Source organism: Gymnoscopelus braueri, assembly GCF_963280865.1.
Source record: "Gymnoscopelus braueri genome assembly, chromosome: 23".
Classification (NCBI taxonomy): domain Eukaryota; kingdom Metazoa; phylum Chordata; class Actinopteri; order Myctophiformes; family Myctophidae; genus Gymnoscopelus; species Gymnoscopelus braueri.
Window position 1 is genome coordinate 41,614,963 of NC_137625.1, and position 14,867 is coordinate 41,629,829.

The 14,867-nt window shown below is 41.6% G+C and overlaps 1 protein-coding gene across 3 annotated transcripts in view; it reads left to right on the forward strand.

Moving 5' to 3' along the window:
- Positions 1-1,636: 1,636 nt before the first annotated feature.
- Positions 1,637-14,867, forward strand: part of ahcyl2b (adenosylhomocysteinase like 2b) — a gene marked incomplete at its 3' end in the record, with an annotated part of 89,522 nt that continues 76,291 nt past the window's right edge. For all 3 annotated transcript variants that reach the window (XM_080420780.1, XM_080420782.1, XM_080420781.1), the window contains exon 1: positions 1,637-2,210. In XM_080420780.1, the coding sequence (XP_080276906.1) occupies positions 1,770-2,210 (441 nt within the window). In that variant the 5' untranslated portion in view covers positions 1,637-1,769. The remainder of the gene's footprint in view (positions 2,211-14,867) is intronic.

Consider the following 14,867-nt stretch of genomic DNA (forward strand, 5'->3'; position numbering starts at 1 on the left):
TAATCATTACTAGAGTGTTTGTTCAGTAACAGTATTAAATAGCTCTATATTGTGATAGTACTCATTGCTATAGAGTGTTTGTTCAGTAACAGTATTAAATAGCTCTATATTGTGATAGTAATCATTACTAGAGTGTTTGTTCAGTTTGTTCGGTAAGTGGTATAACAGGAGTCTCTCCGGCTTTTATTAACAGAAAGTGCATTTTCAGGACAGGATACCAATTTGATCCAATCAGGAGAGAGAAGTCATACAGGACGCAGGGTAAAACAAGTGAAGAGATGACTAGAAATGAGCAGACAACATTGGAACTGTTTATTAAAGCTCTGGAGGGACTGGGAGACCCTTGTTACTGACCAATCACACTGCACTAATAGTGTGTCATTGCTATAGACTCTATAGCAGGGGTCTTCAACAGGGGGTCCGGGACCCCTACGCCCTCGGGGCCCCACTAAATGTGAACTACATGGCCATCATGTGGAGACTTTAACTCAATGGTGTGTACAAGCTCCAGGATTTCAGTAGCTACCATATTCTGATAGTAATCATTGCTATACAGGGGTCTTAAACCCCTAGGGGGTCCTCAGAGTAACTATAGGGGGTCCGCCAAATATTGTGTGATGGGGAACATTAGCCGAAAATAGCAGATCTACAAGCTCATTATAGACCACTGGTCTATAGTAATGATCACTATCAGAATATGGTACTGAAATCCTGGAGCTTATACCAATTCAATTCAATTCAATTCAATTCAATTCAATTCAATTCAAATTTATTAAAGTGTCAAATCACAACAAGTTGTCTCAAGACACTTTACATGTATAGAGCAGAGACCCGACAGTCCCACCCTGAGCAAGCAATTTTGTGACCGTGGCAAGTGGCAACGAAAAACTCCCCCTTAACTGGAAGAAACGTCACGCATACCCTAGGCTCTAAGGAGGCCATCTGCCTCGATACCTACACGCCATTGAGTAAGAGTCTCCACATGATGGCGATGTAGTTCACATTTAGTATGACCTCTACTACTGGCCCCAATCTCACGCACAATGTGAAATACCTGCAACCACTTGAATGCAGAGAAATGTCATTTGATGCAAACTTTAATAACCATCAAGTTAACAAATTAGTTATGAAATGTTACTTTACAGCAACAAACACATGACAGTGTGGTAGCACAAACATTTATTTATGTTAACAATATCATAATAATAATAATAATAATAACAATAATAATAATAATAATAATAATGATGATGATGATGAACTTCTTGAAAAAAATGTTGTCCTACTGCTTTTACTTTGGCACTTACGTATACATTTTGTACAATTCTAGTACTTTGACGTAAGTAAAATGTTGAATGCAGGACTTTTATATATATATATATATATATATATATATATATATATATATATATATATATATATATATATATATATATATATATGTGTGTGTGTGTGTGTGTGTGTGTGTGTGTGTGTGTGTGTGTGTGTGTGTGTGTGTGTGTGTGTATTAGACTAGTACTTCTTCAACTACTGGTTTCAGGTTGAGAAACAAGTGGAAAACTACAACGACCACAATGCAACGCGCGTTCGCAGCACCAGTCCCTCTCCCCACTTCACATCCGCTTGGCTCGTTATCTCAGAGAGTGTGTGTGTGTGTATGTGTGTTGTATGTGTGTGAGTCTGAGAGAGAGAGAGTGTGTGTTGGTTCAGGTTGGTTGGTTGGTGTGTGTGTGTGGGGGAAAACAGGACTTTGTGAAACCGCAGCGACCATGTCAGTCCAGGTTGTGGCAGCGAAAATGGCCGAGGTCGAGCTGAAAGACGTGCCCGGCATGGTGGCAGCTGGTTCCCCGGTGGTGACACCCAGCAGCCCGGAGGACAAAACCCCAAACCCGGCCATGAAGAGCAAGAACGAGCCGCCGCCGCAGCAGCAACACGAGGTCGGCTCTTCTCCTTCTCCCGCTACGACGACCACCACCAGCCCCATGGAGCCCTTCTCCTCCTCCTCCTCCTCGGTCAAAGGAGCCGAGGACCCACCACCGAGCAGCGGCTTCCTCACCCCGACCAACCCGGGCAAGATGCCCCAGGCGTCGGCTCTGAAGCAGCGGCCGGAGCCGCAGCAACAGAACGGAGGAGGAGGAGGAGGCGGCGGAGGAGGAGAGGCTTTCGTCAACCGGGACGGCACCGTGGCCGAAGCCCCGCGGATGAAAAAGGTAAAGATAACCGTTGTTGTGTTGTTGTTGTTGTTTGGCTTCTATCTCCTCCTGTTGCTGCTTGTTTTGTTTGGGAATCAAAGCTAAGCGGCCGATACTGCAATGGAAGAAGAGGCTCTGACTCGCACGGTGTTGCCATGTTTCGTGGGAGAAACGAGCAAACCGGGTCTAGGAAAACAACAGTGGTGGAAAAAGTACTCACATTTCTTACTTAAGTAGAAGTATCAATACTGCAATATGGAAATACTCCGTCGCAAATACAAGTCAAAATTGACTTGAGTAAAAGTACAAAAGTATTGGTATCAAAATATACTTAAAGTACAAAAGTAGAAAGTACTCATCATGCAGAATGTCCCATTTCACAAGTTTTAAAATGTGTAAAAATCTCTTGAAACACATTGTGAGCTTGTAGATCTGCTATTTTCAAATGGCCGAAATGTGTACAGGGCTGAAGTGGTTAATGTGTGTTTTGTAATAAAAAATCTACAAAGTAACTAGTAACTAAAGTTTTCAAATAATTCTAGTGGAGTAAAAGTACAATATTTGCCTCTGAGATGTAGTGGAGTAGCAGTAAAAGTACTGAAAATTGGAAATACTCCAGTAAAGTAAAAAATACCTCAAAATTGTTCTTAAGTACAGTACTTGAGTAAATGTACTTGCTTTACACCACTGGAAAACAAGCCCAAAAGAAGCAACTATAATAGGCCACATGAGCACTTTGAACCTATATACATACATTTAGCTATTTGAAAATGGCAGATGTTGTGAGCCTATCTATCTGCTATTGTAGATCTGCTGTAGATCTGCTATTTTCAAAAGAATCTTGGGGGGGGGGGGGGAATTTGGAATATTTCAACAAATCTGATACACAGGGTCCCTGGGCACAACATATTCTCAGTCTGCAGACAAATACATATTAATCTGGGGGGGGGGGGGGCGGGTCCTTGACATGAAAATATTTGAGAACCACTGGTTTAAACAACATTAGGAAACGAGCCCACATAAGCAACAACTACACTTTAGAAACAAGCCAAAAAAACAAAACAAATTATTGTCAAACAACTTCACAGGAAAAACAAGCCCAAAGTGGCTGATAACAAGCCGACATGGCAACATCTGAAGCTCTCGCATTGTGTTCAACCTTAACATGCTAGCAGCAGCAGCAGCCAGGCTAACTGAGGCTAAAGCTGATTCAGCTCTGTGAGTGTGTGTGAGTGTGTGTTTGTGTCTCAGTGTGTGTGTCTCACTAGGTTGTTAGGCTACTGTTCATTTTAACAAAACGAACGGCTCCATTAGCTTAGGTTACGGTGCCATTATGATTTTTACTGTGTATTGTTCACACAACAAGCGACTGGCACATTAATTCTAAAAGGGGGGGGGGGGGGCATCTACAACAACATGGTGCTCTTCTTGTCATGTCAGAGGTGCTGAGTGTGTTTTGGTGCCACTGTCTCACACACACACACACACACACACACACACACACACACACACACACACACACACACATACCCACACACATACCCACACACATACACACACATACACACACATACCCACACATACCCACACATACCCACACACACACACACACACACACACACACACACACACACACACACACTACACTGTGTCCACGTTGGCAGCGACTTTTTCGCGGAGCTGTCACTCAGCCACACTGTCTGTCACCGTGTGACTGACAGACAGGGGGGTTGATGGAGTGATTTTAGGTCCGTTGAGGACATTGGCTCTCAATGAGGGAGTTCCAGGGGGTCCCCCCAGCTAAATGATGGATACTTACGAACCAAATATACCCTTACGGGTCTGTAACTCTGAGAGTGTACAAATGGAACCAAATGGACCCTTACGGGTCTGTAACTCTGAGTTGAGTGTACAAATGCTCCATTTTGTACACTCTCAGAGTTAAATTAATGTTGATTTTACAATTTAAACTGGGGTCCCAGAGATAAAAATGTCATTTAATGGGGGTCCGGAGCCTAATGCATGTCAAACTTGGGGGTCCTTGAAATTAAAATGGTTGAGGATCACGCTAGAGCCGTAAAAAATATTCTCTTATGGGGGTCCCTGGCATAGCTTTTCAAATGGCGGTCCGCAGGCTAATAAGTGTCAATGTGGGCGGTCCTTGACATGAGAAAGTTTGAGAACCACTGGTTTAGGAAACTTATTTTCTTTGTGTGTTTGTCATGGCTTCAGATCACATGTATCAGGACGTGCATGGAAGGAAAAAAACCCGTGACAAGAGACACGTCTAGCCTTGGATCAAGACTATCGTAGATGTCATTTGATCTGATCGAGTCTGACTCTTACTTTCGTATCATAGATATGCAAATGTCAACATGGATTAAATACATCTATGACAGACTAGTCTTGATCCAAGGCTAAGACGAGTCCTCAGCACAGTGTGGTTCTCAAACCTTTTCAGGTCAATGTATTTGGCCGCGGACCCCCATCTGAAAATGTGTTGTGCCAGGGACCCCCATACAAAATATGTGTTAAAATGTTTCAAACAAAAAACAAACCTGTCCCATTTGTGGTCAACATATATTTTTTGTTGTTGAAAATACCACATCTAAAAGCTGAAGCTCACATCACATCTATGCGTTGTGAGCTTGTAGATCGGCTATTTTCAAATAGCCAATTTATATAGGTTTAAAGTGGTTATTAACTGATTATGATATGTTTACTCATTTGGCTTCAAAAAGATCAAAATAGACTTGTTCACTTGTTGTAGCAGTATAGGGCTGGGCGGGATGACTTCAAGTCAATATTACGGTTACTTCAAGCCTTTGCCTCGATAACGATTAATGAACGATCATCTTTTTAAATGGTGAAAATAGCAGATCTAAGCTCATAGCACGGCTCTCGGTGACGCGCTATGAGCTTGTATATCTGCTATTTTTGAATAGCCAAAGAAATCTGTAAATGACACGGATGCGTTCCCTTTCCTAATGGGTGAAGGACCCCTGGACTAGCTGACTGCTACGTATCTTAATTCATGTCCTTGCCCTCTGTTTCACCTCACCATAGTGTTTAAAGTTATCCTTTGTTTGCTTAGATGCTTAAATTCTGTGAAAAGCCCTATAAGGCTGGCCAGTCTGGTGAAATTGTGTGTTCATGTGTGTGTGTGGGACTGTGAATGATCTAACCTCAGCCATAATAGTAATTGGTAACCTCTAACGCTGTGCCAGCTCTGCTACCTAGCTTTGACATGCTTTGTTTACTGTAGACTCTCCACCCATGACCCCAACAGGCACTTAAGAAAGGGAGTTTCTACCCTCCATGGATTTGGGGATTTCAGAGGTAGTCCCCTGGCCTTAGCGGTGGACAGTGGTGGGAAAAAAGTACTCGATTGCTTTACTTAAGTAAAAGTATCAATACTGCAATGTAGAGAAATACTCTGTTACAAGTAAAAGTCCGGAATTCAAAATTTACTTGAGTAAAAGTACAAGAGTATTGGCATCAAAATGTACTTAAAGTACCAAAAGTAGTACTGATTATGCAGAATGTCCCATTTCAAGTTTTCAAATCGTTTGAAAATAGCTGATCTACAAGCTCACAATGCGTCGCATTGTGAGCTTGTAGATCGGCTATTTTCAAATGGCAAAAATGTATACAGAGCTGAAGTGGTTAGTGTAGGTTTTGTAATGATAATCAAAATCTTCAAAGTAACTAGTAACTACACTTTACAAATAAATGTAGTGGAGTAAAAGTACAATATTTGGATCCGAGTCGAGTAGAAATAAAAGTATTGGAAATTGGAAATACTCAAGTAAAGTACAAATACCTCAAAAGTACAGTACTTGAGTAAATGTACTTAGCTACTTTCCACCACTGGTGGTGGATATGATCAACCTGACTTAACCCGGCATTACTTGGCCATGGAGGTGCTCAAACTACTTGGGTGCCTTCCAAAGGTATCTTATCGTATTTTTTTTTGTCTTTCAGAAGGTCAGGATATGGTCGTCCAAGGTTCAAGGAGACTGCAAGTTTAGATAAGGGCTTCTTAGATGAGGCTGCCAGCCGCAGCCGTTTGATACAGATCTGTTGTTATGAATAGTTGATACTTTGATTTATTGTGGTAGAATATTTTCTTGTAATCAAAGATAGGTGTTCAGATTTAGGAAATGGATTTAGCTATGGGATAAGTATGACTTTGGCCGGCTTTAACCCTTTAAGACCGGGAAAGCGTCTGCCATTTTACATTTTAACCACTATAACCATTATCTTATACTTTGGCTATTCATAAACAACAGATATACAAGCTCATAGTGCGGCACAGAGTGCCGCGCTATGAGCTTGTAAATCTGCCATAAAAAAAAATATATGTCATGAAAATGTGTGCAAATCTTTGAATGAATCTTTTTTTATGAAGCGAACATTTGTAACTCAAATCTTTGCTTCTGGGGATTCTACAAATGTGAAAAAAAAAATTAAACAAAATTATACGTATTTGGCCACGGACCCCCATCTCAAAACATGTGGTTCCAGGGACCCCCCCCAGAAGCTAAGATTTGAGTTAAAATTCTTTGCTTTAAAAAAAATATATATATTCAAAGATTTTCACGAAATGTTCACGATTAAAAAAAAAGCAGATCTACAAGCTCATAGCGGCGCACTCGGTGCCGCACTATGAGCTTGTAGATCTGCTATTTTTGAATAGCCAAAGTGTAAAATAATGGTTAAAGTGGTTACATGGAGGCGTTCCCGGTTTTAATGGGTTAAAAAGTCAATGTCAACACAATTACTGACTAATTAGAGTGCCTCACTTTAGTGTGTGTGTGTGTGTGTGTGTGTGTGTGTGTGTGTGTGTGTGTGTGTGTGTGTGTGTGTGGCCTTTTTTGTGTCTTTTTTTTGTGTTTTTGCGCCTGGGACAAACTATGTACAATACCGGTTTGGAGTTGGATGCACTGGGATTCAAAACGACTGCCTTTACCCAACCTTACCGAGTGAGAGGGGGGGGGGATAGCCCCCCAAGAGCAAGCCGAGTGGGGTTCGACTTTCAAGTCACTCCTCCCGTGTGGTCACTTACTGCGAAATCTGGGAAAAAGACCCCATCCTAGAAGTTGTTCAAAGGAGAGAAGCTGGAGAGGGCCCCGGTCGAAGAGAATGGAGCGTAGCACAGCAGCAGCCGCACAGAGCAGATGTCTCTCCGTGCCTCTGTCTCGGAGCGCTGATGTGGAAGGCAGTCTGAGGACGGATGAACCGGGCCCACGGCACGGACCGCGTCGGGGAGTCAGAGGACGACCTCGTCAGCCTGATGGCGACTGTCACGTCTGGCTCATCCAGGAGACCACGTTTGCCTACAGGACCGCCACGAAATCAGTGAGAGGTTTCTGAAATTCTTTAGAGCAGCGGCCGTTCTCAAACATTTTCATGTCAAGGACCCCCAAATTAATATGTACTGTATTTGGTCACGGACTCCCCATCTGAAAATATTGTTTGCCAGGGACCCCCACACAAGGTTTGTGTTGTTAAAATGTTTCAAAAATATTTAAAAAAGAAAAGTTCGCATTTCTTCAAGATGTTTCAAAAATAGCAGATCTTCAAGCTCGATTCTGTATTTTGCTGGGGACCTCCTGGAACTATCTCAAGGATCATGGGGGGGTCCCCGCACCCCACTTTGAGAACCAGTGCTTTAGAGGGCAGATTAACCATTTAAATGCATTGCATAATGCATAATGAATATGACATGGGGTAAGTGGATGTATACCAAAACCCGCTGTGGCCCCTTTCAATCTGATTAAAATGGATCATTTAAGCTTGAGGCAGGCTGATTATGTGATTACACTCCTATATGATAATGGATTTGAATCATCATAATCATAGAGGCGTGGATGGTCACCTATCCACTGTTTGGTTTGACATTTCTTGTTAGCAAATTGCACAAAGAGAGGAAAGCCTGAATGAATAATGCACCAAATCACTCACATCACATACAGTACAAATCTGTGGTGTATGTTGTTGTCCATTACTGTGATTAGATTACTCTCCATTGTCAGTGTGTATTTGCTTGATCAACTGGTTCAGCGCATTCCCCCCGGAACATGGGAGTCGAACATCGGCCCTATTTATAGACCCAGCATGCATCGGGGGCACTGTGGGCCTCTGGTGCGTTTTCTATAGAAGACCGTGGCCTGAGTGTGTCGTGCTGCGTGAGCCCTGCCATTGCCCTCTGTCCCAGCAAAGGAAGTTGGAAGCCGTGAGCAGGGCCACAGGGTCATGGCTAAAATGCTAATCCTCATATAATCTGAAATAATCTGTACACGTTGCGACCGTAGTTGTTGGTCATGGTGATGATGATTATTATTATTATCGGTTATAAAAGTGAGGGAAATGAATTAGATGTTCCTTTTGTTTTAAATATATATTAGATACTACATACCTTGTTTTTATATCTCTCAAGGTCATTTCAACGTGCTGAATTACAGGCTTGGAAATGAAAGATCATTCTATCTTTCTGATATGCCAGTCTTGCATGATTTATGACCTGAGGTAACCGACATCATTAATAGTGCAACTGCGACCGTGGAATCAGGCAGCATGAACGGATAGCTGGCTGAGTGGCTGAGTGAGCTGGCTTTTAATCCATGCCTCTATCATGTCACCACATGAGCGGGATTAAGAGGCCAGGCTTGTGTACACATTAAAATCCCAGTGTAAATTTGACTCTGAGAGTGTATGAATGCCCCCTTACCGGTTTTGGGGTTCCACTTATTACACTCTGAGTTACAGACCCTTATGAGTCCATTTGTTTCCATTTTGGTGCACATTCTTTGTTAAATTAACACCCAAGGAGTTTACGGTGTAGGTGGGCCAGTCCTTTTGACTGGATGATATGGCGAGATAGGAATACACATGACTCTCTCCTCTCACCTTTCTAGCTAGTAGCTAGCTACAATGGTATGGACTACAGAGTACCGTACTTACACACACACACCATCAGTTGTGGAAAAAGTACTCAAATGTTTTACTTAAGTAAAAGTATCAATACTGCAATGTAGAAGTACTCTGTTGCAAGTAAAAGTCCGGAATTAAAAATTAAAAGTACAAAAGTATTAGTATCAAAATGTAAAAAAAACAAAAGTAAAAGTGCTAATGTTTGAAAATAGCAGATCTACAAACTCACAACGCGTCCCGGAGCGTTTTGAGCTAGTAGATCAAATAGCCTACTGTAGGTATCAAATAGGACTGAAGTGGTTGTTTTATAATGTAATAATTTATATCTGCAAAGTAACTAGTAACTAAAGTTTTCAAATAATTGTAGTGGAGTAAAAGTACAATATTTGCCTCCAAGATGTAGTGGAGTAGAAGTAAAAGTACTGAAAATTGGAAATACTCCAGTAAACCTCAAAACTGCACTCAAGTACGGTACTTGAGTAAATGTACTTAGTTACTTTACACCACTGTGTAACCCCTCAGGGAGGCCTCCAGTCCGCGCGCCCTGGGAAGGCCAGGGTGATTCTTCCGGTTGAGAAGAGAGACAGTGGGGGGGATTAGTGGATGGCTGTACAGGCCTGGCTGGCCCTTTGCACTCAGTGGCGTGTAGGGATGGTAAATGAATATTCAAATTTCGAATATTCCTCGAATATGGGGAAAATATGTATATTCGAATATTCTATATAATATTAGAATAAAAAATATATTTGACAGGGACAATAATGTATCAAGTTATAAAAACAAACAAAATATGTTTTATTGGATCCGAGCACGTGATACATTGTTTTTTGTATTGTCCCTGTCAAATAAACATATATAAAAAATAAAAGAATAATAATAATATTCAAATATATTCTAATATCTGCCAATTTTTAAGTTACCAGCCCTAGTGGCGTGTACTTCTTCTTGACACTCGCTCCCTGAGTGGCCTCCTGTCAAAGAGCTTTTCAAGTTTGGGCTGTGCAAGACGGGGCAGCTTAACGAGTGACTGACCCACAGAGAAGCTTCTATGGGCTGTGTGTCCACAGGAACAGTGTGTGCCCTCTTTTTAGCTGTCAGCAGCTTTTCTGCCATGCATTTCTATGGTGAACGGCATGCGCCGGAGCGCTTCTCAGCGCTGAGCGCAGCGGTGGAAAGTAACAAATTAGTTACTTTGTAGATTTTGATTATTATTACAAAACCTACATTAACCACTTCAGCACTTTATGTACATTTCGGCCATTTGAAAATAGCCGATCTACAAGCTCACAATGCGTCGCGATGCGACACATTGTGAGCTTGTAGATCTACTATTTTTAAAAAAAATAGCAGATCTACTCTAAGAAACACCCTGTCCATTTGTGGGATGTGTTTAGACTGAATTGTGGGCATGCACTTCTTTTCATATATTTACTGTGGGGCCTTGGCTGTGGAAATGAGGCGTGTTTGATAAAAAAGGCTCTGCAAAGCGTCATGATTGTTTGCCATGTCTGCTTATTGTGAGTGACATTGCCCTTGTTTTTCTGTGAAGGTGCTTGTAAAGAGTGGTGGTTGCGGTTTGTCCCTGTTTCTAAAACTTCACACACTCTCACATTGGATATGTTATCCAATTAATTCCTGTTTTGTTTTTATAGAACAAGCTTCCTAGAACGGGTTGTCAACGATACTGTCCATCCCTTGATGTAATGTTATGTCACCCACTAAGCTTGTATTCCCGGTAACGTTAGTGTTTGCCAGTTAACAGGCTTACGGTGCCTGCTGGGCTCTTGAACATTATTTTGCACTTGTGTGTAAAGAAACACTGTACTCAAAACAGACTTCTGGCGTTTACAGAGCAGGCCAGCCCTAGACTAGGTCCTGCTTTGAAAATCTGACCACTGTTTAATCTATGCGAGTCTTTGACCTTATGGGCAAAAGCTGTGAATGTGTTAATTCCAGTCGATGGCCCTGCACCATATAAGCAAAGGCATTTCTCTCTTAAAGGGATAGTTCACCCAACTAATTACTTTTTTTCTATGGATTAGTCACCCCGTGGAGACTTGAATTCATGGATTTTTTATTTAATTTTTGTCAGATCTACAAGCTCATAGCGGGCACGCGCTATGAGCTTGTAGATCCGCTATTTTTGGGAAAAAACTTGAACATTTGTGTTTTTAATGCAAACGTTTTTAACTCCGATCTGTGCAACATACTGTTAGGATTTAGAAAACATTTTTAAATATGTATTTGGCCACGGACCCCCATCTCAAAATGTTCTGTTCCAGGGACCCCCCCCCCCCCCAGAAGCAAAGATTTGAGTTACAAACTTAAAAAATATATATCCAAAGATTTGCACACATTTTCACGATTTTAGCCAAAGAAATCAAAAAATGACACGGATGCGTTCCCAGTCTTAAACGGTTAACAAGTCGCCAAGATGCGTCTGCATAGGAGACCAGCATCGGTGGAAATGAAAAGGTGTGAAGAAGGGATGCAAGGAGAGTGAAGTGCTTAGGGGGAGAAACAACTCTTGACTTGTCTTAGTTTAACTCTTGAGAGTGTGTCCCACCTCCCGGTAGGCGTGTGGGAAAAAGTCGATTTGAATATGAATCGCGATTCTCATTTTCCAAAAATCTTTTTTTTCTATATTTTTTATTTTTTATATATGTGTATATATCTTTTCAAGTATTTTTGTATAATGAGATTTTTGAGAAGTGGCTGAAGTTCTGGGCTGAATCGGGGAAAAAAATATTTTGAATCCGGAAAAAAACTATTTTTAACTATTTGAAAAAAAAAAGTGCCAGAGATTTTTCAATTTATCTTAGATTTTCAAGTAGTCACAGAATTTTTATCTCCAGTATAATCGATCCCCTGATGGGTGCTAATCACTGAGGATTGCACTGTGTGGTTTCACAAATGTCAACGAGATCATCACGACCTTGTTGACATTAATTTTCTGATGTTGAAAATAGCATGTCTGGGCCAAAAATTCATAGTAAAATATATATCTTGGGTTCTGAACTTTTATTTTTCAAAAGTTTTTTTCACTTTCGTCCGCCCCAATGATAGGATTTGGAGAAAAACACTTCAAACTCTGATTCTTTTTTTTTTGGGTGAAAACCTGCCATTTTCAACGGGCGATGGCTCCAAAATGGCCGATCGCGGTAAAAAAAATGAAGTTGTTCCAGTGGATAGACGGGACCCTCCCCCACCTCCCGGACACTTTTTGTTTACATCCGCATGCACGTCGTGACTTCTGCGTCTCTTCAAAGGTTGTCAAAACAAGGTGAAAAACGCTGGCAGAAGCTATATAATGAATGAATTAATACCTGGCAGGAAATGTGTTAATACTTTTCATTGGTTCAATTTGTATAAAACCCACCATCAGACTTACCCATTTTGTTCAATAAGTTTAAAAAATAACCGATCTACACGCTCACAACGCTAGCTATGCAGATCGGCTATTTTTGCTGCTACTGTGCGACTCTGTAGTGTGACAAAGTTGGACATTCATCACGAAAAAAAGTTTAAATCTGGAGATTCAAGGTTTCTGCTCCGACAGCAACGTCACACTGGAGGAGAGGAGACGATGCTGGCTCAGCCTGGCCTGCACGTGCATGGGGGGGGGCCATGTGCATGATGTGAATGTGCGTGCAATCACGTGTGCTTCCCGTGGTGGGGTGGGGTGGCCCTCGCGGGGCCTCCTGTCACCTCGCATTGGAGTCACGAAGGGTGCTGACACCGGCATACCAACGATGGCACGGACCACTCGCAGTCACACTAACGTATTTGTCTGTCTTAACCCATTAAGATCGGGAACACACCTGTGTGTCATTTTTAGATTTCTTTGGGCTATTCAAAAATAGCAGATCTACAAGCTCGTAGCGCGGCGAGCTTGCTATTTTTTATTTATTTGTGCAAATCTTTGAATGAACATATATATATATATATATATATATATATATATATATATATATATATATATTATTTTATTTTTTAAAGCGAACATTTCTAAGTCAACTCTTTGCTTCTGGGTTGTCCCTGGAACAACATTTTGAGATCCTTGGGGTCCTTGACATGAAAAAAGTATGAGAGCCACTGATATTGATTATAGCAACATAATTTTTTTCAAAAAACTGTTAAGATTTAGAAGACATTTGTAGAATCCCCCAGAAGCAAAGATTTGAGTTACAAATGTTGTGTAATGAAAAATACATGAAAAATACATAGATTCAAAGATTTGCACACATTTTTCCCAAAAGTAGCAGATCTACAAGCTCATAGCTAACTAATACGTTAGTGCGAGTGGTCCGTGCCAGCTTGTATATCTGCAATTTTTTCAATAGCCAAAGAAATCTAAAAATGACACGGATGTGTTCCTGGTCTTAATGGGTTAACCCCCCCCCCCTCCTCCACTTACCATCCATCCTCTCTCTCCCACCCCGTGAAGAGCAGTCCTCCTAGGCTGCAAATGCTCTCCTTTGCTGATCACGTACAACCGCAATGTCATGTTCTGTTGTTGTTTTTCTAGGCTGCTGCGTGGAATTGTGTGACAATACAAATCTTATGCTTGTAATTTCACCATAGGAGGGTCCAAGATCGGTTTGAGTCTCAGTCTACTGTATGCTGCCAGGATTTCACCCCCAGAATAGAGTAATAGGCTGTGCTCTGTACATGGACAATCTCCAGGGAATGACGCCTGCATTTATATTCACCAAACACAAAAAATAGTCATCGGTTGTCTCCTGTCTCAGTTTATACATAAGCCCTCTGCCTTTCTGTCAGATGAGTGCAAGCCTTGACCTTGCTTATCCTGGCTCAAGGTCAAGTCACAAGTCCTTGAGTGTATACTTTGCTTTCCCGGCATGTTCCCACCAAGGGTGCAGCTTCCTGTTCCGGAATTGAGTCGATATAGCAAGTGAGTTCAAGTGACAGTTCATATGAATGGCCTGTATAGTTTCGCTGTTTTACCCCTGCTGGTGTCAGAAATGATTTCTCTCTATGCTAGTGGGTGGGTTTTTGACAAACTTTAGACTAGATTCTCTTACCTTAATAAACATCTTCTTTCAATCATCATTATATGCATTTTGGTAAATTATGGTCCCATTTATTAAAAAAAATTACGATAAAGTAGGGTATGCTCTAGGAGGGGCGGGATGATTTGAGTGACAAGCTACACAACCAATAGCATTCATTCCCCGGCCCCGCTCTTGATTGACAAGCTACCCAACCAATAGCATTCATTTAGCAATTGGTTTCCGGTTGCTTTTTTGTATATATTAAAGATGGGCTGATTTGAAATCGTTGAAAAATAGGCTTCATTTACGGTCTGTAGAGTCTGGGGGCATCACTTTGTCCATCTCTTTTATACAGTCTATGGTAAAACCTGATGAAATAGCATGTAAGAGAATGGTTCCTACGAAGACTACGCTCGGTGCTTGATCGACGGAGAACCCTTTCCAAGGCAAACACACCGACTCTCTCACACACACACACACACACACACACACACACACACATACACCCGCGTGTACACAGATCCATAGCTATGTAAGTGTGTTGACAGGGGGGGAATGTGGCACCATGGCGTGAAGCTTGAAACCGAGTCACAGAGCTCATGTGGAATGCCTCCGGAGAAGAGGGAGAGAGAGAGAGTAACCTAGTGGGGTTGTCCCTGAGTTTTCTCTCAAGTCTTTTCACAAGCGTATCATTTCCTACCTTCACATGCGTATCATGTATGCA